The sequence below is a fragment of the Eptesicus fuscus genome, chromosome 10 (genome assembly GCF_027574615.1).
Source record: "Eptesicus fuscus isolate TK198812 chromosome 10, DD_ASM_mEF_20220401, whole genome shotgun sequence".
In the NCBI taxonomy this organism is placed as follows: Eukaryota; Metazoa; Chordata; class Mammalia; order Chiroptera; family Vespertilionidae; genus Eptesicus; species Eptesicus fuscus.
Genome location: NC_072482.1, coordinates 46,766,967 through 46,794,543, shown reverse-complemented (window position 1 = coordinate 46,794,543; position 27,577 = coordinate 46,766,967). Strand labels below are relative to the sequence as shown.

Genomic DNA, 27,577 nt, shown 5'->3' with positions numbered 1-27,577 from the left:
AGACTAAATCAGCGAGAATTTTTAAAATATATAGTACCTGACTATTTAGTCAGGGGCACTGACCTCTTTTTCCTTAGATTGTCAAATTGAAAAATAATAACCAACACAACAATAACTATCAGGTGTGAATGAATCAAAATTATACCTTTTCTTTTTCAGGTTGGAAAAAAAATATAGTATGTTTTTTGGTGTGCCACAGAATTTTAGTAATTAGCTTATGTGTGCCATGAGATGAAAAAGGTTGAAAATCACTGTACTAAATCATGTGAATTTGCTGACATTTGATTGTTTTTGACCTATAAAAGTGGCAGTTATATATATTTCCGTTTCATACATGCTCTTTGCACTATACCATATAATCCTTGAATGAATATAAGGACAAGCTTAAAAGTAGGAAGGGAAACAATATATAAGGAATTGTCAGAGGAGGGATGATCTGGATAGGTAAGATAAACTGCCTATGGAAATTGAGGAAGATCAGGGTGAGAATTTCAGAACTGATGCAATAATAACCAGTAAACATTTTCTGTTCTGCACACTGCTAGTCACTCCTCTCTTGTTACACAGGTTCTGGCTTTGTGTACAAAGAACCAGGGATGTAGCAAGAATGAGCAAATCTGTTGAAGGGAACCTGAGCTAGGCCTTACATGATGGAGAGGAATTAGCAAGGAGAAAACAGAATAAGCATGGTGGTACACAGGACTCCTTTATAAGTGATAAGAATGAACTAAGGTTTTGGAACTACCAGTCTGATACCGAGTTTTTAAATTGGTAATGGTATAGATAAGCTTTCGGGAATTTCTGAAATAATTTCAATAGGTACCCAAGAAGAAAGTAATATTCCACCACTTTTTCTTTTCTTCCAAATTATTTTATGATTTAATCACTGAAATTATTATGAGTGCCTTTCATTATTTAGTATTCTCAATCCACTGTGGGTTTTCAATGTTTAAACTCATAGAATTTTAGCACTAGAGGGAACACTGAAAGTCATCACATTTTAACTCGGCCCCACCCCTTCTTCCGATAAGGAAAGCAAGACTTCTTGAGGTAAACTAAATCAGATATTACACCATAATTAGAACTCACATCTGGTAATTTCTCCTGAAGGGTACTTTACACTACTGTGCCACCTCTCATTTTTATTTGATGCAGTCTTTGAGAGTTCGTGTGTTTACATACTGAAACTGGACAGAAAATCCTTTATGAATTTATATATTTTTTATGTTTGACTTTATGTAACTCCATATCCTACTGGGTATTTAATAACACCTCAAAAAAAAAATTCTTATGAAATCCATTTTAGTTTATATGTCCTTGAGAGTTTTAAATATATGATATACAAATACATAGACCAGAATACATGTAGTATGTAAGCAGTGAAACCTAATAATAAAATGAACACTTATGAACTCACCACCCAACATAAGAAAGGGAACATGATCAGTGCCCCTGAGTCTCCTATTTTTTTTTACCTGTGACCTCCTTGTCATCCTCTCACCAACCCACAATACCATTTTCTATTGTATATTCTGTTTCTGGACTTTTTATTAATACCCTTTGTCTGGCTAAGAAATTCTCTTAAATGACATTTAAGTTTGTTAAATGTATATTTTATAAATGGATGTTAAATTTTATCAAATACTTTCTATGTATCGAGGTTTTTCTTCTTTAATTTTTTAATATAGTGAATTGCATGAATAGAATTCCTGATGTCAATTGATCTGTGCGTTTGTAGAATAACCTCAACTTTTTAAATATTTCTGTTGCTGAATGAGTCAGGAACTGTTTCTCATTCTTTCAAGAATAATTTCTTTAAGATAAAAAATGTGTTGGATATTTGATAGAACTCACCAGTAAACCTTGCTATTTTCTATAAAGTATAGAAATTTTTATAATTTATGGATTGAGGTTTTTTTTGTATTTTTCTATAATGTATAGAAATTTTGGTAATTTATATGTTTTTTGGAATTTGTTTATTTTACATTGGTTTTTTTTGTTTCTTATTTACTAACCTCAAAATTTTTATGGTATGCTCTCATCTTTGTTTCGTTTGGGAAGCTTATAGCTTGGCTCTTTTTCTAACTATGTAAGTTAAATCCTTAGCTTGTATATTATCACTGCTTCTGACTTTTTCACATAAATATTTGAAATTAAATATTTTTCTCTAAGTGCTTCTTTAGTTGCATGCCACAAGTTTTAGTGTGATTTGAGTTAAAATTCAGTTCAAATAGTTTTTAATTTCCATTTTGTTTTCTTTGATTAGTGAGTTATTTAGAAGTGTTTTTAAATGTTTAAACATACGTTTCTTTAAAGATTAATTGTGAATCAATACAAAAAGATATGGTTTATATGATACTAAATTTTTAAACTTTTTTGAGAACTATTTTATTGCCTACCAGTTTTCATAAATGTTCCATAGGTGCTTTAAAAAATTCATGTTTTCATTTCTCAGGCATAGGGTTCATGAAGTTCAGGTTGTACTGTGTACATGTTTTGTTCCTTGGTCTGATTTTATGTATCATTTACAGAGGGGTTTTTGTTGTTAATCCTCGCCTGAGGATATTTTTCCATTGATTTTTGATTTTTTTTAGAGAGAATGGAAGGAATGGGGAGAGACAGAAAGAGAAACATGATATGAGAGAGACACATTGATTGGTTGCCTCCCTCACATGCTTTGACCAGGGCTAGAGATCGAGCCTGCAGTTGAGGTATGTGCCCTTGAGCAGAATCAAACCCAGGACCCTTCAGTCTGCAGGCCGACTATCCACTGAACAAAACCAGCTAGAGCTACAGAGGATTAGTAAAATATTGTGTCTCACTATGATTGATCGTGAATGTTTCTCAGAGTTTTATTGTTTTATCTGTTCGGAAGCTATGTATAGGTACAGCCTATGTTGTAATAGACACAGCATGTAAATTTTGAATTGTTATGTTCTGAATCCCTACTAATTTTTTTAAAATATATTTTTATTGATTTCAGATAGGAAGGGAAAGAGAGATAGAAACATCAAAGATGAGAGGGAATCTTTGATTGGCTGCCTCCTGCATGCCCCCTACTGGGGATCGAACCTGCAACCAAGCATGTGCCCTTGACTAGAATCGAACCTGGGATCCATCAGTCTGCAGGCCAATGCACTATCCACTGAGCCAAACTAGCTAGGACCCTAGTAATTTTTTATGCTCTAAATATATTCTCTGTGATACTAATGTCTATAATAATAAAAGCATAATATGCTAATTAGACCGGACAGCCAAACAACCTTCCGGATGTCATTCGGATGAAGCCGCCCCAGCGAGAGCCAAGGCAGAGGTGGTTAGGGGTGATCAGGCAGGCAGGTGAGCAGTTAGGGGTGATCAGGCAGGCAGGCGAGCGGTTAGGAGCCAGCAGTCCCAGATTGTGAGAGGGTACAGGCTGGGCTGAGGCTCCTCCTCCCCTGCCCCCCCACCCCCGTGTATGAATTTTGTGCATTGGACCTCTAGTAGCTCTATAACCTTATTTGGGGTAGTTTTTGCCTAGTTATCTTTTTTTATTCGTTAACCTTCTGTTTTCTCTATCACTGTGAATAAGATATGTCTGTTTACACAGCATTTAATCTAGCCTGATAATCTGATTAGGGTCCCTAAGCCTGGCCGGCAATCAGGGCTGATCTGTGGGGTGACCAGCAGGGCGATCGGGGGGAGGGAGGGGGGCCTCCCGCTGGTACCCACCTTGGCTGGTGGCTTGGCACTGCCTCCTCGCCAGCCCCGCCCCCCTGCCTACCGATCGCTCAGCAGGTTGTTGGTTGCTCCTCAGGTTGTTCTGCCATTTGGTCGATTTGCATATTAGGTTTTTATATAGATAGATGATTACTGTTCTCTCTTATTTTGTGCTTTATTTCTTTATCTCCTTTTTTGCCTTCCTTTGAATTCAATAAGTATATTTCTTATTCCATTCTTTTTTTCTAATTGGAGAGTTAGGTATATTATTACTTTTAGTAATTATCTGTGAAATTTTAACATGCATGCCCAACCTAAAGTTAATATCGTTACCCTCATCCTGAACAATCTTTAAATTTATGTTTCTCTTGCTGATGCTATTGTTATTCAGATTTTAGTACCATATTATTTATTTATTTTGTAATTCTATAAATCACTGTTTTTATTGTTTAATATTTTCGGTGTATGGATTCATACTTGTGTTTACCAATAATCCTCATTTCAATTTGGCCCTTCCATTAGGGAAACATTTTTCTTCTCCCTGAAGAACTTATGGAAAGAGTCTTATGGAAAGTTATAGAAAACTTATGGTAAGAGTCTATGAATACTAGACTCTGTTTTTGCTCATCTGAGAATGTTATTCTGACCTTATTCTTCACATTTTGTTTGCTAAACAATTCTGGTTCTCAGTTATTTAATTTTAGCAGTTTGAAGATAATTCTACTTTCTTCTGGTTGCTATTGAGAATCTAACTGGTATTTTTGTATAGGTAATCTATCTTTTCTCTATGCTGCTTTTTACTCTTATCTATTTGTCTTTGTTTTCTAGAATTTGATTATAATTTGCCCCAGGTTTAACTCAGTATCGTAAATTTTCTCTTACTTTTCTGCTTGGAATTTGTTATGGTCGGCATTTGTTGTCTTCATCAATTCTGGAAATTTTTTGCAGATTCACAGTGAACACATTTTCTTCCCTCTACCCAGAGCCACAAATTTGCTTATCTTCTTTTGTAGGATAGATTTATTTTTCCTAGCTCCTCCTTTCCCTGAGTGTGAAGCTTTTCTTGGCTTTTAGCTTTAAGCATGAAGGTTCTCTAACTTTACTCCCACCCTACAAAGGCCCAAAACTTTACATCTGGTCCTCTGGGTGCAGCAGTCAGTCAAAACAAACACTTTAGGCCATTAGTGCTCAAGTGTTCAGTATGTGTATGTATATATATTGTGTGTGTAGAGGATTTGAGTTTTTTTTGCAAGAGTGTTTTGGGACCTCTACTGATAAAAATGCAATTCTGTCTGTCCTTTGCCTTATAATGGAAATTTTTTTCTTGTCATTTTAAAAATAATAAATCTCCTGTAACTTTTTTCTATAGGTGAGCAGTAGGTCATCCAGTCCTAGCATCAGAATGATCACTACTACCTCAGGACCAACCTCAGAAAAGTCAGCTCGAAGTCATCCATGGACCCCTGATGATTCCACAGGTGATCAGTTTATTTCCTCATTTTAATTATGAAGTGGAATTTACCATGTTTATTTTCATTTACTTGTGTCATTACTGTAATTGTAATTACACAACAAAATGAAGCAGGCATTATGCAGTAGTTTGGATTTTCATATTAATAAAAAAATACTTAGTAATAAACTTAAAAATGTCTTTTTGAGTACTGAGACAGAGACTGTTAAGCCTTCTGCATTTTTTTTTCACCCAGATACTAAACATGTATTTTGAAGATAGTTTGTTTGGGGTTTCCCAAATAGGAGATATTGTATTAATACTTTAGTCTGTTATTGTCCCATTATGATCCATTCTACTAGATGGTAGTAGTAAAGTCTTTATCTTCTAAATCCCTAAATTCAGCAGAATGGTAAAAATAATCATTTTCATCTCAGTCTTTAGTGAGAAAAAATTTCTGATTGTGACCTTTTGAATCAATTTTAAATAATAGGGAAACTTCATTTTGGTTATATAGTCTGTTAAATGGGCCTTTAAAAGTCTGTTATCTGTTAAGAATTATTAAAACTCCCTAGCATGAATAACTTATCTGGTCAAAATATTAGTATTAAAATCTAGTGATAGAATAGTTTCATTATGGGCAAGCAGAAAATTTTATGTCATAGTGGAATTAACTTTTCCTCTGCATTAGAAGAATACCTTGATAAATACTCAGCAGTATGCTCCTATAAAAATTATTTATATGTTATGATGTCAGAGAACAAACAACAATCTCTTAGACCTTGGAAAATTAAACCATTTGGGATTTTATATAAAATCAACTGTTATTAATAGTGGCAATTAAATTGAAATTAAAAAGTCAACTCTCTGTGTTCACAAACTAAAATACTGCTTATAAGTATTTATAAATACTTGGCTTGGTTTAATCAAATTTATAATTTAATTTAAAAAATATTTGGGTGGCTTTTCTCTGTGTCATGTAAGATAGAACTATGTTTAGCCAGGGGTGTACTCTCTAGTTTTAGTAAGTTTAAATTTAGCGGTAGCAAAAACTCTTCTAAGTTTCACCCTTAGCACAATCCAACCTAGGATTGCTCAAAACATTTACCACTACTCAGCACATGTGCAGAATTCATCATGACGTGCTTCTGCTCAGAGGCAGACAGGGAAATGCTCTTGACAGATTTGATCACTGACAGTCAGATAATATCAGCTTTTTTTGGTTCTAAATCCTCAGTGAGGGAGTACTCTCCTTGACATTACAGCATTTGCCTAAACCTGGTACTACACATGGCAGGCCTCCTGACTTCAGCCTGGACTAAACTCAACATGAGGGTAAAATCAAATTCTCTTAGGTCCATCTCACTTAACTGCTATGTTTCCACTTCATGTGCTTTCCTACCCTTCCAACTCCCATCTCATATTTTTTCTTTTCTGGAACCTAAAGTACTACAAAATATCAATAGCTAGAAATCGTACATAGGTCCAACTTGTTATATTAACTGATTTTTTTCTTTGCCTTGAAATTATTACAAATGTGTGGTTATCATTTTTAAATAATGTTGAATGCAATTTTAGAAGTTGAGGCTCTGGTTTAAATTTATAATTAACGAAGTTCAGCTTTGCACAATTTATAAGACAAGTGTTGATAACCAAGCTAATATAATAAATTACAGGGAAGGGGTAGATAAAGCCTTTTTCTTTGAAGGCCCACTGATTCAGGAAAAAATTAGTGCATACATAAGTTAAAACAACCTAATTAATTCATTTTTTATTATTATTATTTAAAAGAGAAAGCAGTCTATGTGTTTTCCAGAGAAAAATAAAGAGCAGAATGATTTAATAATCACTGTACATATTGAGTGCTCATGGGTTTCTGGGTTTCTATTTATAACATAGTAGAGATTAAAAAAATAAAAAAAGATAAATGTATACTGAGAGAGTTGCCCAGGCCTAGTAGAGGAAGCAACAGAACTTGGGAAAAGCTCACTGGAGAGTTTCTCCTGGGCTTAGTACTTGGCCAAAGTAGAAGTATAAGACAGAGCCCATTGCTGCAATCTAATTAGAGCGTCATGATACAGACATATAAAAGTAAAGTAGTCATGATATGGAATAAACTACTAAATTTGTAGTGCCAGCTGAGAATTTTAATAGCTAAAATCAATTAGGTAAAACCTGGCATCTTCTGCAGCATTTTGTAAAATTGTGAGAATTATTCTTTAATCATAAAGCAGAAAGAAGACAATACTGCACATGAAGGGAACACCTTCTTAGAGAATATGAGATGGTTATAAGTATTGTGTTTGAGGAGCCAGAAGATATATTTTGGCCTAATTTCACCCAAGAAATGTGAGTCTCGACATTCAGGAAACAAGATTAAATTTGATTAGCAATTGAAACATTAAAGAACAAACTCTCATGGAATATCTCTTTGTTGTCTTATGATCGGTTATTACTATTAGACACTGAAAACTAAAGTTCAGTTTGTGTATAAGTGAGAAAGTGAAATCTCACTTCTTGGTTTAGAGAAAACTAATGTCTAACAAAGGACCTTAAGTTCCCACCATTGAAAGGTTTTAATTGTTTGAATAAATATTTGGACTTTTTTCCACCCCCAGAATATTGTGAAATTTTGATATATTATACTGAATTCTGAAACACAGATACAGGGTACTGATTAATAAGATCCATCAAGTGTCAAAGATTTAAGAATGCGTAACAGGAGTAGAAGTTGTTCCTATAAAGTCAAGGGGAAATCATTTATTTTTTTAATTTATTTTTTAATTCTCACCCAGGGATATGTTTACTGATTTTAATATATTTTTATTGCTTTCAGAGAGGAAGGTAGATGGATAGAGAGATAGGAACATCAATGATGAGAAGAGATAATCGTTAATCAGTTGCCTCCTGCACGTCCCCACTGGGGATTGAGCCCACAATCCCAGCATGTACCCTTGACTGGAATCAAACCCAGGACCCTTCAGTCTGCAGGCCGATGCTCTATCCACTGAGCCAAACCAGCTAGGGCTTGTTTATTGATTTTAGAGAGAGAAACATCAATGCAAGAGTGCAACATAGATTGGTTGCCTCTCATACTCGTTCCGACTGGGGATCGAACCTGTGACCTTTCAGTATACAGGACAACATTCCAACCACACTGGCCAGGGCAAGGAGAAATCATTTTTAACCAATTATAACTTGGTGGAGAGTAGTGTTCTGTGGGAGCATAGTTTGAAACAGCTGTTGGGAATGAGGAGAGAGTTGGTCAGAAAGATAACAAATTAACTATACTTCTCATTTAGCCATTTCAGAAAACTTTTATGCTAGTGTATGATTTCAGGGTAAATAAGGCTCTCCTAGGCAATACTGTTATTCTTTCTTTAATAAACATTACTTTTCAATCTGAAATACAAACTTGAGTGTTTTAAAACGCTCTCTCTTCCTTATTCTCCATTTAATATCAATAACAAGAATAATAATCACTGTGTGTTGAGTGCTTATCATATGTCAGTATTGCATGGTATTTCTTATATTCATTACTAGAGGCCTGGTGCACGAAATTCGTGCACGGAGGGGGGTTGTCCCTCATCCCTGTCTGTACTCTCTCCAATATGGGACCCCTTGAGGGATGTCCGACTGCCCGTTTAGGCCCGATCCCACTGGGATCGGGCCTAAACGGGCAGTCGGACATCCCTCTCACAATCCAGGACTGCTGGCTCCCAACTGCTTGCCTGCCTGCCTTCCTGATTGCCCCTAACCGCTTCTGCCTGCCAGCCTGATCACCCCCTAACCACTCTGCTGCCAGCCTGTTTGCCCCCAACTTCCCTCCTCTGCTGTCCTGGTCACCCCTAACTGCCCTCTCCTGCAGGGTTGATCACCTCCAACTGCCCTCCCTTGCAGGCTTGGTCCCTCTCAACTGCCCTCCCTTGCAGGCCGGGTGCCTCCCAACTGCCCTCTCCTGCTGGCCATCTTGTGTCCACATGGGGGCAGGATCTTTGGCCACATGGGGGCAGCTATATTGTGTGCTGCAGTGATGATCAATCTGCACATTACTCTTTTATTAGATAGGATAGAGGCCTGGTACAGGGGTGGGGGCCAGCTGGTTTGCCCTGAAGGGTGTCCCAGATCAGGTGGGGGTTCCCTTGGGGTGTGGGGCGGCCTGAGCAAGGGGCCTGTGGTGGTTTGCAGGCCGGCCACGCCCCCTGGCAACCCAAGCAGAGGCCCTGGTATCTGGAATTTATTTTCCTTTTACAATTGAAACTTTGTAGCCTGGAGCAGAGCCAAGCCTGGGGCTCCCTCCCCAGCCGGGAGCCATTTGTGTTGGGGTTATAATTGAAACTTTGTTGTCTTAAGCGGGTGGGCCCAGCCAGGGTGTGCAGAAAGCTTTGCTTCCCCTGTTGCCGCCGGCAACCCTGGCCTGCTCTCTCAAGCTCCATTCTGCCGCCATTTGTTTGAATTTGTTTACCTTCTATAATTGAAACTTTGTAGCTTGAGTGGAGGCTTAGGCCTGGCAAGGGCAGGCGGAAAGCTTGGCTTCCTCTGTTACCTAGGAAACCTTGCTCTCTGTGGCCGTAGACATCTTGGTTTGGGTTAATTTGCATACTCATTCTGATTGGGTGGTGGGCGTGGCTTGTGGGTGTGTCGGAGGTATGGTCAATTTGCATATTTGTCTATTATTAGATAGGATATCACTTGGTCTGTTAGCTTAGCTTTTGGAGTTATTTGCAAGCACATTCTCAATAGTTAAAGAACAAAACAAAAAACTACTAGAGCAACCGGTCAACAATCAGTCAGGATGTTACTGAGCCATCAAACTCTTAAATTTTTTCATGCATTGGATGCAGAGCCTTGCTGCTACCCTGACCTTGCCTTTATCCACACTGCTCTTTCAGTCAGTTGCTTGTCAGAAAAAGGGCTGAAGAGCAGCTCACTTGTTTATTCTCCACTAACAGTGGGAAAGCAGCTACTTCTGAAATAGAAAACTCCATATTACTTCACAGTTATCCTGCCTGCTTCTGGAATTGTATTTAAATATTAATGTTGGGAAGAGGCCATTCCATGCTTCTCAAGCAAGTAGTTAGGGCAGTTTACCTCTATTAAAAGACAAACAAAAGCTATCTGTTCTAACAGTTTGATAAAATTTGGTTGTTTGAATTAACCCATTTAACAGTTTGGGCATGACTTTGAGCCACAATTTTCTTATGTGTACTATACCCCCATCAATAATCTCGCTTATTTTCCATAGTGATTCTCATTAGGAGGGTTGGGGGCTCACTAGAATCTATATATATTGGAGGTGACCCACTGGAAGAGAATGTGTCTCTTGCTTTCCCCTTTCCCCTGTTAAGGAACACTAATGTTGCCGGACTTGACACAGCCTTATAGTAAACCTAGCATGATCAGGGGAAGAAGCAGATGTGGGTTTGATTAGGTAAAGTCTGTGAAGACTGAATTGCAAATGTAAAGGCCATGATTCTGAATTTAAATATAAAGAGTACTGTATTCATGGTTCTGTATAACAAAAAAAGTGTTAAAACAGCAATGTAAATTTAAGTTCTGAATTAACTGACAAAAGGACACAGATTTTCTTACTTTTAAAAGATCAGCACTTGAGTATATCCTTGTTTTTTGTTTTTAATTAAACAAGGGCTTATGAGCTTTAATATTATTTAACTTACTAGAGGCCCAGTGCACGAAATTCGTGCACGGGCGGGGGGGGGTGTCCCCTCAGCCTAGCCTGCACCCTCTCCAATTCAGGACCCCTTGGGGGATGTCCAACTGCCGGTTTAGGTTGGGCCTAAACTGGCAGTCAGGCATCCCTCTCACAATCCTGGCCTGCTGGCTCCTAATCGCTCACCTGCCTGCCAGCCTGGTCACCCCTAACTGCCCCTCTTGCCGACCTGGCTGCCCCATGCAGCCTGCTGTTCAGTCGTTTGGTCGTGCCTCACTAACCCCCCTGCCGACCTGGTCATAGGCAGCCATCTTGTGAGGGTGTGAGGGTCAATTTGTATATTAAATCTTTATTATATAAGATAGCCAACTTAAATTGTAAGTATGAGAGTATGGTTGCATTCTAATTATCTGGTAATTTGATATTCTCTGTTTAGTTTACCTTTAGAATTCAGAACTAGACTCTTCATTACCAATAATAACTTTTTAAAAAATATTTTTATTTCAGTGAGGAAGGGAGAGGGGGATAGAGATAGAAACATCAATGATAAGAGAGAATCATTGATCGACTGTCTCTGCACATCCCTCACTTGGGATCAAGCCTGCAACCCAGGCATGTGCCCTGACCTGGAATCGAACTGTGACCTCCTGGTTCATAGGTCAACCAACCACTGAGCCATGCCCGCCGGGCCAGTAATAACTTTTATATGTTATTTACTTTGGGGGGGGGGGGGACAATATTTCATGCATGCTTTCCTGCTTTTGTTTTAAAGTATTTATGACAGAAAATAAATAAAATCCATGCTTGAATTACAGATACCAATGGATCAGATAACTCCATCCCAATGGCCTATCTTACACTGGATCACCAACTACAGGTAAAGGAGTCCTGTACTTTGTCAGTCAGTGTTTACTTTTTCTTACAAAGAGTTAAGAGAATTTATCTTTAAAGCTTACATTTGTGTTTCTGTCATTGTATATTCATTTATTTATGTTTTTAACCTCCTTCGTCTTATTAAAATAAATGATTCTTTCAGTTAAGTTAATTAAATTTAAAATGGGCAAAGTCATGTTCTTATCCTAACAGTCATGTTAAAATACTCTATATCTTTAAGATTGCCAAGAATAGCATTTTTTGTTCTTTAATTTTAGTGCAATAAAATATAAAATTCATATAAGCTCATTTCTATGTAATAAATTTTGTGATATATTGTCATGTTTATAGTGGCTAAAATCTAAGTAATACACTTTAGTGTCTCCATTATACCAAATATCTTTTGGTATAATGCCTTTTGGCAACCTAAAATATAAAGCCTTGAGTCCAAGAGTACTCTTCATGGTTCTTAGGAACAACAACTGTTAAAACAGCAAGTGTAAATTTAAGTTCTGAGTTAACTCTGACAGAAGGACACAGATTTTCTAGGGCATGGTTGGACACTTATTTTTAAAAGATCATTACTTGAGTGCTATAAAAATAATACATCACAGTCATTATTTTAACTCTCACCTTAGCTAGATAATGAGATTTAATTATGTTTTAACATTTTTAAATTTATTTTCAGCCTCTAGCACCATGCCCAAACTCCAAAGAATCTATGGCAGTGTTTGAACAGCATTGCAAAATGGCACAAGAATATATGAAAGTTCAAACAGAAATTGCATTGTTATTACAGAGAAAGTAAGTTATCTTTTATGAATAAAAATTAAAACTCAGTATTTTGAGTTTGAAATATGTTAAGGTGCAATCTAATCTAATAAAAGGGTGATATGCAAATTAACCGTCACTTCGACACAAAGCTGGCGGCGCCCATAGCATCCCGCGCCCCAGCCATGGAGGGAGGGAGGGCTGCAGACACAACGTAGGGCTGCTGGGCTGGGGGTGTGCCCCCGGGCCACCTCCACGTGGCTCGTGGCACGCCCCCAGCCCAGCAGACACAACGTAGGGGGTCCTCTGCACATGAGCTGCAGAGGAAACACCTTTTCTGACCGCTCATTGGCTAAGCTCCCTGTACGCCGCCACTCGCAATGTTCTTGGTAACTTGGGTAATAAGAATCCAAGAAGGTGATCTAAGGTTTTTCCACCACTCTCCTGGAGGAAAAAAACTAAGGTCTGCTGCTGGAGGAGCTAAGAAAAGTCATATCCTGCCCTAGCTGGTTTGGCTCAGTGGATAGAGCCTCGGCCTGCCGACCGCAGGGTCCAGGTTCGATTCTGATCAAGGGCATGTACCTAGGTTACAGGCTCCTCCCTGGCCAAGGCCCAGGTCAGGGCTCATGCAGGAGGCAACCAATCGAAGTGTCCTTCTCACATTGATGTTTCTCTCGGTCTTTCCCTCTCTCTTCCAAGCTCTCTAAAAATCAATGGAAACATATCCTCAGGTGAGGATAAAAAAAAAAAGGAACGAAAGAAATGTCATATCCTATGAAAGACACATCTTGAAAATGCCTAAAGAAAGTTGTCATTTTTTTGTGGTGAAGGGCCTGTAGTCTGTGTTGATGAAAACACCTTGGCGGCTGTGGCAGTGGCAGCAGCAGTGGGGTGATGGGACTGGCGCCTTCCCCAGGTCAGCCTGGTCACCTCCCGCAGAGGGAGGCCAGACTGTGGCTTAGGCCCGCTCCCCGTGGGGAGCGGGCCTAAGCCGTCAGTAGGACATCCCCTGAGGGCTCCCAGTCTGTGAAAGGGGGCAGGCTGGGCTGAGCCCCCCCCCCCCCCGCCCCAGTGCACGAATTTCATGCACCGGGCCTCTAGTATTAAATAAAGACATGAAAACTTTATCATTTTTAGAATTAATCATTAAGCATATTTCTAACTTGGAGATTTTTGTATATGTTTATGTTTAAGCACCCTTTTGCTATTTTTCATGCAAAAATCAACCCTTTTGACTTATGATATTATAGTAGTACTAAGGAAAGTAAACTGGTAGTACATAAACATGTTTTATACTCTCAGAGTTATAGTTAAGCCACTTAGATTTGTTTTCTTAGACATAGGTAAAATAATTTGATTTACTAATAGTTGTGCTTTGTCTTAGAAACATAAAGTACAATTTTTACAATACTTTATTTGCATTTCTTGTTTTAAAAAAAATCTTTACTTTGCTTAAGCACGAAATTTTATGCCTCTTAAGCTGATTTATCATGGTAACTAAAATGAAATGTAGGAAAAAAATCATGGAAGCTATATATACACATGGTAACAGGATTTCCTTTATTAATTTTAATCAAACAAAAAATAATCTGGTTTTCTGAAGTAATCTGTGGAAAGTTTTCTGTTTGTACTTCCAAGAAAAATAAAAAAATAATTTCATCACAATTAACTGATAATAGTGATTTAAATGATTTCAACCTAATTATAGTAAACCCTCGATTTTGCAGACCTCAATTTAACAGACTTATATTTACTGGACAAAATTTCCTGTCCATATGTCATATGTGAAAATTAACGCCCCGTTAATTTTTAAATGCTTTTAACCAAGATTTCCTTATAATTAAATTAACAGGTTATTTATTTATTTATTTATTTATTTGTGTTACTAATTCACTGTTATTTTTAACAAATTTTAGTGAATAGGCCCTATGTTGGAAAAAAACACTGTAGTAATTTCACTGGCATAAACACTGTATTTCTTATTTCACATATTTAATCTATACTTTTTCCATACTTCAATCATTTGAAAGAGAAATTCTGTACTAGAAAAACCAAATAGTAGGTTGAAGGGTGTGAAAGCTATGATATGTTTAGTCAATTTAAATACTTCCTTTAACTGAGAAATATTACTCAGAAATCATTTTTAGGATTTTTCATTAATTATTGAGGTATATTCAGTAGCTTCGCTTCAGGAGCTAATACTTAATATCCCCCAAATAAAAGGGACTTTTAAAAGTTTACTAGGCTACCAAGGATCTTTCTTGAAAATGCAGACATGCAATTTAAAAGTAGTACTTTATATTGTTCTCAGTTTTAAAATAGGTAAGAGATTTAAGTTGATAGCATCTATTTTAAATAGCTTGCAAACGTTCTGCTGGCTACCACTTTGCACTGTAGTTAAATAGAATTGTGACTTCAGAATGTAAGTACATGAATATAAAAGTGGAACGCAAACTATAAAATCTTTAAGTGATATTTTCCTGTAGTCAGATGAAGTCCTTCCCAGCTTTTTTCCCTTCCTTCCTTCACAAAAAGGATATCAAATGAAATGTTCTGAGACTTTTATTATTCCATATTATCTGTTTTTACTAATTATCTAAGTACTTATTAAAAGAATTATGATATTTGTATATTTATACCAGAAGAGTGATTGATAGTTTCCATTCCAGCCCATAAATCTACTTGAATAGTGTACCTAAGATGTATAATGATAGACCCAGAATAAAAGTTATACTTCATTAAGCTTCCATCATTAGCTATTAAGATATGAATTTTTCCATCATGTGGAATATCTTATTATTGGTATTTGTTTTTAGGCAAGAACTAGTTGCAGAACTGGACCAGGATGAAAAGGACCAGCAAAATACATCTCGTCTGGTACAGGAACATAAAAAGCTTTTAGATGAAAACAAAAGCCTTTCTACTTATTACCAGCAATGCAAAAAACAACTAGAGGTCATCAGAAGTCAGCAACAAAAACGACAAGGCACTTCATGATCCTCTAGGACTGTTAAATTTTAAAATATGCAAAGAAAGACTTTTTTTTAAAGAAACAAAAACCTTTATAATGACAATCATGAGTGTTAGCTTTTTGGCATGTTCTGAATGCCAACTGCCTATATTTGCTGCATTTGTTTCATTGTTTATTTTCCTTTTCTCCCGGTGGACATGCAATTCAACTGTCTCCTTGCATAAGATGGGGGCATCTGTGACTTGAATAAGCACCAGTTCTCAATCAACTTCCAAACAGATGCGTGAGCCGTGGCTGTATATGCATGCTCTTTGTGTGAAGGCTAGCCTAACAAAACCAGGTGGTAACAAACTAGCTACTATGTGCAAAACACTTTTTTTCTTTTTTTTTTTGAGGTGGAACCTCAAGAATGATGCTGTTCTTGTATCTCATCTCAAAAAAAAAATGAATAAAAATTTTTCCCCCGGAGGATGGTATATACGAAGTTAAAGACAGGGTATGGTAAATCTAGAATAATTGGTGGTGCATTTTAGAAATGCAATACCTTGAGGAATATTCAAAGTGATGGCTTTGATGCCAACATCCTTGGATCAGTACTGAACTTAGTTTCATCCATAAAATATTTAAAGGTAAGTGGTGGCTACTGTATTTAATAAAAGCATATTTCATTAGATGAAAATTTGACTAGGACACATTAAACAAAGTGGAACCCTTTATAAGGTTTAAAGATTTTTAATTCTGTGATGGCATGTATGCGTGTTGAAATTGTAAAGCTTTTATGACTAATATTAATATCTCTCCAGTGAAATTAAAAAGTAAATGAACACTATCCAACTTAAATCATAATTCCTCCCTATAATGATTATTGGATTATTTTACTATATATTTGAAAAACTGAAGAGAAATATGTAAAATGGAAATAATTGCTCCAGTGAAAAGGCTTGGACTTAGATACTTTTACAACATGATATGCATTAAAAAACTAGGAAATCAGGAAATGTTAGTAAGAAATTAAAGAAGTAATTATAAATTTATCAAGTATCTATCGATATTAGAATAATTGATTTTCCTGGCAAGCCCATCCTAGAATGTCTATTGCCTTTCAACACTTTTAAGGAAATTCCAACACTTACAAAGAGAGAAAGTTTATATTGTTAACAGTAACTTTGCTACCAATTTTGAAAATAAAAGTAATAATAAAACTTCATTGAAATAATAGACTATATAAGATCTATTTTTTCAGTTGGTATTAAAATAAATAATATTTTGATACCAGTACAAGGTGTCTTTTAAATAAGGATGTCATCAACCTCATTTTTATAGCATTAATGTTTTTTTAAGAAAAAATTTAAAATAAAAGTATAATTGATGTGATTATTAGAACTATATCATGATTGTACTGTAGTTTTGCTCTATTTCAGATTAGCAGGTTGATCTAAGTTATCAAAACTATTCTTAAAAATGCTAAAGCAGGTAACTTTTTCTTTCATTATTTTTTTCCTCCTTCCACTCAGTTTTATAATGTAATCTTTGTGTATACAAGCAATAAAGGCAAAGGACAGTTTGTACTAAACTGTGTCATTTTTTAGATCTTCAAAATCTCTTAGTAAGTTTCTGATAAGTAAATGTCTACCATCACTTCATTTAAACAAAAGGAGGGTTATTATTTCCAAATAGTTTGATTACCTAGCTGAAAGTAATATTGGGCTTCAACATATTAATAGTGAAATAAAATTGGCACAGAAAATAACTGTAGACTAAGGAAAAGCATAACTCAACCATAGTATTGTTTGTATATATATTTGTCACTCCTCCAAAAGGGACCTAAGCAGTGTTTATGGATGTTTTTCATTATCAGAGAAGAGCATGAGCTATGCAAGCAGGGATACTAAGGCTTGACTTTTCCATTAGGATTTAGCATTATAAATTTTTATTTTATTTCTTAGTCATTAATGTGTTTTTGCTCTACATCGCATACTTAAAGGAGAAAGTTGTTATTATTGTTACTATTACATGTAGTCAATTCATAAAAATATCTGAATAGGTAAATGAAAGTAAATAATAGTTTTAAGTATGATGCCAAATACAAAAAAGGCTTTTTGCACACTTGCCTGTTTGTTAACATTAGCTCCTGGGATTTTCAGTACTGTAATATTTCTGGGCACTGGGTACAATTCAGCCTTACTTGGTTTTTAAGTAGTTGTGTTGCCAAGTTCATACTTTGTAAATCCTGATTATCTTTAATAATCAGAGAAAAAGATTTCAGTGCTCATTAAAATCCACAGCCAGTTTCATCAGTGTACTTAGCCATCAAACCTTCAATGAGATGTTAACAATGAGCCAAATCTTATATTCTGATTTTAGTATTCTAATCCTTTGAGGTTTTTTTGTTTTTGTTTGTTTAGTTTTGTGTGTGTGTGTGTTTTTGGTGGAAATAACAAACAGACAGGTGGCTAAAAGCTTCCAATATAAGAAATTCATGAACAGTCTCTGAACAAGCCAGAATTATGTTTGTTCTTGCCTCCAGGAAAAGAAGCAAAGCTTTAATCTAAAGGGAAGTACTCCTTAACCATAAAAACACTTAGTTCAGAATATTTACCTTAAACTTCAACAAATAAAAATTAGTTCAGAATATTTACCTTAAACTTCAACAACATAAAAAAAGAAATGAAAACCATAAAAAAAGAACCAGACAGAAATGAAGGATACAATAACTGAAATGAAGAATAATTTACAGGGTTTCAACAGTAGAGTACATGAAGCAGCGAATCAAGTCAGCAATTTGGAATATAAAGAAGCAGAAAACACCCAATCAAAACAGCAAAAAGAAAAAAGAATAAAAAAGAAAAGTAAGGATAATGTACGGAGTTTTGGGGACACCTTCAAAGGTAAAACATTCATATCATTGGTGATGCCAGAAGGAGAAAAGAGAGCAAGAAATTGAAACCTTTTTGAAAAAATAATGACAGAAAACTTCCCTAACCTGCTAAAGGGAATAACTATAGAAGTCCAGGAAGCACAGAGAGTCCTAAACAAGATGAACCCAAAAAAGCCCATTTGCATGACACATCTATAATTAAAATACCAAGGCTTAAAGACAAAGAGAATCTTATAAGCAACAAGAGAAAAGCAGTCAGTTACCTATCAGGGAGCTCCCATAAGATTGTCAGCTGGTTTCTCAACAGAAACTTTATAGGCCAGAACAGATTGGAATGAAATATTCAAAGTGATAAAAAGCAAGGGCCTATAACCAAGATTATTCTACCCAGCAAAGCAATCATTTAGAACCAAAGAATAGATAAAGATCTTCCCAGACAAGAAAAAGCTAAAGTTCATCACCACCAACCAGTTTTATTTTTTTAAAAAAAGGGGTCTTCTTTAAGAAGAAAATGATAAAAAAATATGAACAATAAATGGCCATAATAAAGAACAAAATCTTGACCTGGCCAGTGGCTTGGTTGGTGGGAGCATCATCCTGGTGTAGATTCGATCCTAGGTTGTAACACATAAGGGAGGCAACTGATCAATGTTTCTCTCTCACATTGATCTTTCTCTCTCTCAACAAAAACATCCTCAAGTGATAATTAAACAGACAAAATGTTACCATATGGGACAGCATGGATGCACCTAGATGGTATTATGCTAAGTAAAATAAGTCAGAGAAAGACAAATACCATATGATTTCACTTATATGTGGAATCCGAAGAGCAATGTAAACAAAACAGAAACAGACTCATAGATACAGAGAACAAATTAATGGTTGCCAGAGGAGAGGGGAATTTGAGGACTGGTTGTAAAAGGTGAAGAGAATGAGAAGTACAGGTTGTTAGCTACAAAATAGTCATGGGAATGTAAAGTGCAGCATAGAAAATATAGCCAATAATATTGTAATAGCTATGTATGGTGCCAGTTTGGTACTGGAAATGTTAGGGGGACCACTTTGTAAAGCGTATGATTGTCTAGCCACTATGCTGTACACCTAAAACTAATGTAAAATAATATTGAGGATAAACTATAATTGAGAAAAGGTTTTAATTTAAATAAATTATTTTTAAAAATTACCTTATAGCAGCATAGCATATTGAAGATACTTGTGTAAGTGTTGTTACGAATGTTTGACTATCTTTGCTTAAGTATTCTAGGGCTGCAGTCACCAACCGGTGGTCTGCAGACCACTGGTGGTCCATGAGGTCTGAAAGGTTGGCAACTGCTGGTTTAAGGAAACCTTTGGAGCAGCGGTTGCCAACTGGTGGTCTGTGAGGTCTGAAAGGTTGGTGACCGCTGTTCTAGGGTATTGAATGTTATTTTTTCTCCAAGTTTCTTCATTTGTTTTTTAAGAATAGTTTATTGATTTCTTCACAATCCCAATGAATTCTACTTCGCATGAAGAACAGAATGGCATGCACTGCTAAGTGATTCTTCTAATTAGAAAACTGATTTTTTGTAATTTATCTAAGTTACATTATTTTATTCCTTTACCAATGTACTAGACCCCTCCCCCCAACCAATATGTGTGTGACACACACACACTTGTAAATTCTACCTTCATTTTAGTAAATCCATCCATTCATTAACATGCCTGTAACAAAATTTTATTGAGCACCCACTATAAGCCAAGCTGCTATGGCTAATGCCAAGTTACATATCCATTTTAGTCGCATGGTAGTTAAATGATATTCCCATTTCACAGATGGGAAAATAGGCCCCTTAAGGTCGAGACTTATGCCTGAGTCTGTCTTTCCATTGTCTGTTTTAAGCAGAATCTTATGGAAGTGGACTCTGGCCACTATTAATCTATGATGTCAAGAAGAACATAGGTTCACATCCATTTACCATGGCATGTCCCATGGCCATCCTACCTTCAGGGATGCAAGGAAATGTCTGTATAATGGGCAGACATATGTCTAACTTAGAGGTGGGATAAAAGCTAGGCCACTGTCTCCTCTGAATCATCTGTCCCCACTTTTCATAATAAAAGGAGAAATAGGAAAGCTGGCCTCACAAGAATGTGAGGTAATTTCCGTTTTCATTAGTATCAAAATCTGACCAGTATGGTGTACAGTACTTAAGATTTTGCTGTGTTTATAATTGATGCATCTTGGAAATACAAAATTTCAAAATGTGAAGTTGGAGCACTTTAGTTGGAACACTAGTTGGGAAGTAGACTTGGAGTGATTTAGGTATTTAATAACAGATAATTGACCTTAGAAAACAACTTTCAATTGTATGTCAATTAAATGAATGAACTCATAGATACAGAGAACAAACTGACAGCTGTCAGATGAGAGGGGGTTGAGGGGGGGCTGGGTGAAAGAGGTCAAGGGATTAAGTAAAGAAAGGAAGAAAGAAACTTTGGTAGAACAACCCATTATGAGAAAAGCCATAAGAGGAAAAAAGTTTAATAAACAGATACTATTAGACACAATGGAATTAACATTTACTAAAAGTATACTGTTTCAGGCATTTATTTATTCTTTTTTTTTGGGGGGGGGGGGGCCTGGTGCACAGATTCATGCACATTGAAAGGAAATTAATTAGAAGGTGGCTGGCAGGGTGGGACTGGGCAAGATGAGCTGGACATGCCCTGGAGCCAACCTTTGCAGACCTTCCCCGGCCGGCTGCACCTGGAGCTTTGCTGGGGCTTGAAGGGCGTCTGCAGAGTGAGCGGGGTCTCTCTAGCAGGTGGGGTCTCTCGGCCTGGCCTGTGGAAATCTGGCCAAAACTGGCTCTCCAACATCCCCTGGGGGGCCCTGGATTGCGAGAGGGTGGTTCTCAGGTGAACCACCCCAGAATCCGGCTCCCTCCTCTCTGGTTCTGAGAACTGCCACTGCCAAGTCACCGCAGCTTGGCAGCTTCTGTGTTGAGCGTCTGCCCCTGGTGGTCAGTGCGCATCATAGCTACTGGTTGGAGCATCTGTCCCCGGTGGTCATTGTGTGTCATAGCTACTGGTTGGACAGTCGCGTAGCCTTTTATTATATATATATATAAATATTTGTATATATAAAGTCTTAACATTTCTTCTTTCCCCCCCATTGACCTCTCTCCGACTGTTCCCATCCCCCAGCACATGCCCTCACCCCCCTAGTGTCTGTCCATGGGTTATGCTTATATGCATGCATACAAGTCCTTTGGTTGCTCTCTTACCTCCCCCTCCCCTGCTTTCCCCCTGAGGTTGGATGGTCTGACCGATGCTTCTCTGTCTCTGGATCTATTTTTGTTCATCAGTTTATGTTGTTCATTATATTCCACAAATGAGTGAGATCATGTGATATTTATCTTTCTCCAACTGGCTTATTTCGCTTAGCATAATGCTCTCCACGTCCATCCATGCTGTTGCAGATGGTAAGAGTACCTTCTTTTTTACAGCAGCATAGTATTCCATTGTGTAGAAGTACCACAGTTTTTTAATCCACTCATCTGCTGATAGGCATTTAGGCTGTTTCCAAATCTTAGCTATTGTAAATTGTGCTGCTGTGAACATAGGGGTGCCTATATCCTTTCTGATTGGTGTTTCTGATTTCTTGGGATATATTCCTAGAAGTGGCTGTAGGAATATATGTAGTTTTTTGAGGAAACTTCATACTGTTTTCCACAGTGGCTGTACCAGTCTGCATTCCCACCAGCAGTGCATGAGGGTTCCTTTTTCTCCACATCCTCGCCAGCACTTGGGTTTGTTGATTCGTTGATGATAGCCATTCTGACAGGTGTGAGATGGTATCTCATTGTTATTTTATTTGCATCTCTCAGATGATTAGTGACTTTGAGCATGTTTTCATATGTTTCTTGGCCTTCTGTATGCCCCCTTTCGAAAAGTGTCTATTTAGTTCCTTTGCCCATTTTTTTTATTGGATTGTTTATCTTCCTTTTGTTAAGTTGTATGAGTTCCCTGTAAATTTTGGAGACTAACCCTTATCAGATATAACATCAGGCATTTCTTAAATGTTATCCTTGCGTTAGAGATAAACTGAAGCCCAATGATGTTTGAAAACTTGTCCAGCTAGTACGGTAAATGAAAGACTCCAGTTCAAACCCAGGTCTTAGCCTCAAGACCTTATAAAAACCTCAGTTTAGAACTTGTAATGTATTTTCTTGTAGACTTAACAAAGAGGAGAGCTAGGTTCCTAAGCCCATTCAAGAAAGTCTGTTTGGTCTTTAATGGAAATGAGATACTAATACCCCCGAATATTCCAACAAGGACTATGAGAGAAAACAGAAAAATGAAGTGGATGTTCAGATGTTGTGATTTTACTCTTTTAAAAGTTCTTTCCCTTTTTATTGTATGCTGCACAGTAAAAATAAAAGCCAGGCGGAAAGACCACCTTACCCATAACTCTACCCATGCTTCTTTGGCAGGAGCCCAGGGCCCTTTGCCATGGCCACAGTTGGAGCCCCTGCAAGAAAACTACAAGGACAGGAACTTTCCCTCACTACTGGCCCAACCTGGATGCCTGCAGGTAGGGCTGGGCTTGAGGGGCGGGGATTCCCAAGGTTCTTCAGAAGATTTGATGAAGATAAGCACAGTCCCAACAAGAGGTGGGAAAACTGATTCAGAACTATAGTGGCTTTAAATTTTTGGTTTTTGGTTTTTTAAATGCTCATTGTGGGGGGTCCCAACCTCAAATTCTGCTTCACAATGACAGGATATGATCCAGGGATAAACTTTTTGTCCCCCGTTTCACAAGCAATTCTTTTGCACAGACAAATTTGAGAATTACTGACACCATGGAGTGGATAGAAAGAATAGCAGTTATAAATTTTTTAGATCCTAACACATGCAGTATTGTGAAAGCTAAAAGGATGCATGTGATATTGTAAGTTATAATAAATATGTATTTGGTCTTGTCCCCTGTTCCTGGCATACAGCTCCAAAAACCCTTAGAATTTCCTAAGGTGAGAGTAATAAAGGTGTCTTTTGTTTTGTTAATGAGGTGACTTTTTGGAAAGCCTACCCCCTTTCCCCTCACGTAGTGCAGGGGTGGGGACGAGTTACCAGGGAACCAACTACAGGTTAGAAAGTTGAAACTTTTAGTCCGTCCTCCAGACTTCAGGGGAGGGGAGAGGGGCTGGAGATTGAGTTCAGTCTCCAATGGCCAGTGATTGAATTGATCCTATCTGTGTAATGGAGCCTCCATAAAAACCCCAAAAGGACAAGGTTAGGAGAGCTTCCAGGTCAGTGAACTCGTTGAGGACCAGGGAGAGTTGTACAACGGGGAGCATGGAAGCTTCTTGCACTTTCTACACACCTTACCCTATGCATCTCTTCCATCTGACTGTTCCTGAGTTCCATCCTCTTATAATAAAAGGGTGATTTAGTAAGTAAAATGTTTCACTGAGTGAGCTGCATTAGCAATTTAATTGAATCTAAGGAGGGGTCGTTGGAACCTCTAATCTGTAGCTGATCCACCAGAAAGAAGCACAGGTGGCAACCTGGGTTTGTGATTGGTGTCTGAATTGGGGTGTGGGGGAGTGCAGTCACTTGTGACTGAATCCCTAACTTAAGGAATCTGATGCTATCTCTGAGTAGATAGTGTCAGAATTGAGTTGACTTGTAGGGCACCCAGCTGGTGTCTAAGAATTGCTTAGGTGTAGGCAGGGAACCCACACTTCAGAATTGGAGTCAGAATCATTAATGAGTCAGAGAAAGATAAAATCTGCCATATCCCTGGGATTCACACAAAATAGGAGCATGGAAGTAAGGATAAGATTTGGAAAGATGCAGAGATAGGGTTTTCAAAAATAATGGAAAGCCAACTCAAAATGTTTTTAGATAAGTGGAGGCAGGGACGCGTGGTGGAGAGAAAGCTGACTTTCTATATAAGAAGGTATACCTGAATATCAGAAAATCAAAAAGTTTTAAGTATATGAGCTTTGTCTTTTCCACCAAAGGAGGAAGCAAAGCAAGTAAAGGTGAAATTAGAAATTATTTTAGAGGTATACTATTCTACAATTGTGTTTATCATAACAATGAGTATAAAAAGGCAACCTAAATAGGCATTAGTCATCAGGGTTGAATTTGTAGAGTGTGAAAAGCCACGGCCAGCATGGCTTTCGGGTTCAAAGGCTTAGAGAAAGAGCTGACACACAAATTGATACACAAAACAAGATTAACTTTGAAATTATGGGGGGAGGCCAGGGAAAACAACTCTAGCAGTCAAGTTCCACTGAGTCTCTTTTCCCAGCTGCTTTCATTTACTAGAATACACAATTGCCTTTTAGGAATGCAAACAGACATATCAATGGTAATGTATATAGTAAATAGTAAGATTATCAGGTTTGGGGGAGTTTGCTTTAGGCCATTGAGTCAGCAGTAAGTAATAAAATGTAAATATTCACCCTGTGAATATCAAAGGGGAGCCCAAACTCAGCCTTCTGGTGGACTCTCCCATTTATATTAATTACTGTTGATCTTGGTTTCCAGCAGTAGAGCTATACTATATAATGCTATATAGCCATTAAAAAGTATGATATAGTTCTGTCATCGCTGTATAAATCTGTCCAAATTGAGAGTGTCAAAATATTAAAAGATTGATACCCCTAGAAGTAGAGTTTATAAGAAAAATGCAACGTTCTTAAATCTCAGTGTAATTCATTATATAAACAATTTAAAGGAGCTATACAATTATATCAATAGATGCCTAAAGGACATTTGCTAATACTTACAAATAAAATAGATGGATTAAAATGTAATTTCCCAAACTTAATAAAAGCCACTCATCTAAACCAACTGCATATTAAATCAATGACTGTCATTTTAATTAAATTTGCAACATTTTAATTAAATCTGAAACAAAACAGAGATGCGCTATCTTCATTCAACATTTTAAAAGTTTTAATTAATGTAAAAAGGCCCCAAAGTAGAATAATTAGTGTAAACACTGGAAATTAAGAAACAAGACTATTTTTGTTTGCAGACTGTAAAATCGTATAGAAAGTTCACAAGATTCTATTTAAATTCTACTGGAATTATAGAATTTGATAAAGTGACTGTGATATGTATTGAAATCAGTAGTTTTTCTCTATAAAATAATAATTAGAAGTAGGAGTGAGATTTTTAAAAATTACACTGACAATTGCAATAAAACTATGAAGTACTGAAGAAAACCTGTAACAGGAAATAAGAAGTAAAGAAACCAGAGTCTTCATGAATAATATAAAACAAGATTCTGAATTTAACATTTTCCTAAATAAGAAAACAATTTGATAAAATATTGTAGCTATATGTACGTATAGATTATTTGTTTAATGTAATTTCAATAAAAAATCCAATGAAGTTAGGAATGGGTTTGTTTTGAACAGGACCAATGATTTTAAAACTCTTAAATACTCAACAGTTGAGGTATAATTTACAAATTGTACATATTTAGGTGTACAGTTTAAGTTTTGGTAAAATGTATTCACCTGTGAAACCATATTCAAGATTTTGAGTTTTCCCAATCCAAAAATTTCTTTGTGCCCCTTCATAATTCACTTTTTCTCCATTCCCTCCCCAGACAGCTGCTGATCTGCTTTCTGTAACTATAATTATTTGGCATTTTCTAGTATTTAATCCTACAGAATATAGTCTCTTTTTGGCTGGCTTTTCACCCAGCATAGTGATTTTGATGTTCACCCAAGTTATTGCATGTATTAGTAGTTTGTTCCTTTATTATTTTTGAGCAGGATTTTGTATAGATTCAACAAATTTTGTTATTGATGGATATTTTGTTTGGGTTTTCAACTTTTGGCTCTTACAAATAAAGCTCCTGTGAACATTTCTGTACAAGTCTTCATGTAGACATCTGTTTTCATTCCTTTGGGGTAAATACTTTGAAGTGGCTTAGCTAAGTTTTATAATAGGTTTTTGTTTAACTTCTTAAGAAACTGCCAAAGTTCTCCAAAGTGGTTGTACAATTCTGTATTCCCACCAGCAGTTATTAGAGTTCCTGTTGTTCCACATCTTTGTCAGCCTTTGGTATGGTCAGTCTTTTTAATTCTATCCAATAGGTGTGTAGTGATGTCTGATTGTGGTTTTGACTTGCATTTCCCTACTAACTAATGTGCTTATTGGACTGTCACATAATTTATTTTGTGCAGTGTCTGATAATATCCTTTGCCCACTTTTTAAATCGAGGTGTTTCTCCTCTTAATATTGAGTTGTAAGACTTCTATATACTTTTGTTAGTTCTTTCCCTGATATTTGTGCTGTGAATATTTTCTCCAAGCCTGTAGTTTGCTTCTTTCATTTTCTCATTCATGCTTGTTAAAGAAATAAGACTTTAAATTTTGATGAAGTCTAACTTACCTGTTTTAAAATTTTATGTTTCATGCTCTGTGTTCTGTCTAAAATATTTTTACAAAGATTTTTTTCCCTATGTTTCTTCTAGAAGTTTTCCAGTTTTAGATTTTACATTAGGACTGTGACCCATTTTGAGTAATTATTGTGTTTGGTTGAAAATAAGGATCAATGTTTACTTTTTTCCATACAGCTATCCAGTTGTCTTTGTAAAAACTTCCCTTTCCCCCTATTGAATTGCCTTAAGCACCTTTGTTAAAATCAATATGAGTTTATTGGTGAGTTTACTATTGATTTCCATTGATATGTATCAAATTGTAGCCTTATAACAAGTCTTGAAATCAATAATATAAGTTCTCCAACATTATTCTTTATTAAAATTCTTTTAGCAGTTTCCATATAAATTTTTATATTTTTATTTTATTTTTAATTTATCTTTAACATTGAAGATGTCCCCTTTGTTTGTTTTTTTCCTTATTGACCCCCTCTACCCCACACCTGCCCTCCCAGGCCTTCACCACACTATTGCCCACCCCCAATCTCCCACCTTCCCTCTGAAATTCATCAGTCTGTTCCATGCTTTCATGTCTCTGGATCTATTTTGTTCAGCAGTTTACTTTGTTCATTAGATTCCACGTATGAGTGAGATCATGTGATACTTATCTTTCTCTGACTGGCTTATTTTGCTTAGCGTAATACTCTCCAGGTCCATCCATGCTGTTGCAAATGGTAAGAGTTCCCTTTTTTTTATAGCTACATAGTATTCCATTGTGTAAAATACCACAGCTTTTTTATTCACTTATCTGCTGATAGATACTTGAGCTGTTTCCACATCTTAGCTATTAAAAAATGGACTGCTATAAACATAGG

General features: G+C 36.7%; 1 protein-coding gene across 3 annotated transcripts in view; it reads left to right on the top strand.

Annotated features, from left to right (window-relative positions):
* The window catches only part of MAP3K7 (mitogen-activated protein kinase kinase kinase 7), a 74,627-nt gene extending 48,380 nt beyond the window's left edge, over positions 1–26,247 (top strand). For 2 of the 3 annotated variants that reach the window (XM_028135490.2, XM_008150194.3), the window contains 4 exons: positions 5,069–5,177; positions 11,636–11,697; positions 12,382–12,497; positions 15,281–16,999. In XM_028135490.2, the coding sequence (XP_027991291.2) occupies positions 5,069–5,177; positions 11,636–11,697; positions 12,382–12,497; positions 15,281–15,461 (468 nt within the window). In that variant the 3' untranslated portion in view covers positions 15,462–16,999. Of the gene's footprint in view, positions 1–5,068; positions 5,178–11,635; positions 11,698–12,381; positions 12,498–15,280; positions 17,000–22,788; positions 22,890–25,925 lie in introns of those variants that run through there. The other variant, XM_054721912.1, reaches the window with a different exon arrangement.
* Positions 26,248–27,577: the final 1,330 nt, after the last annotated feature.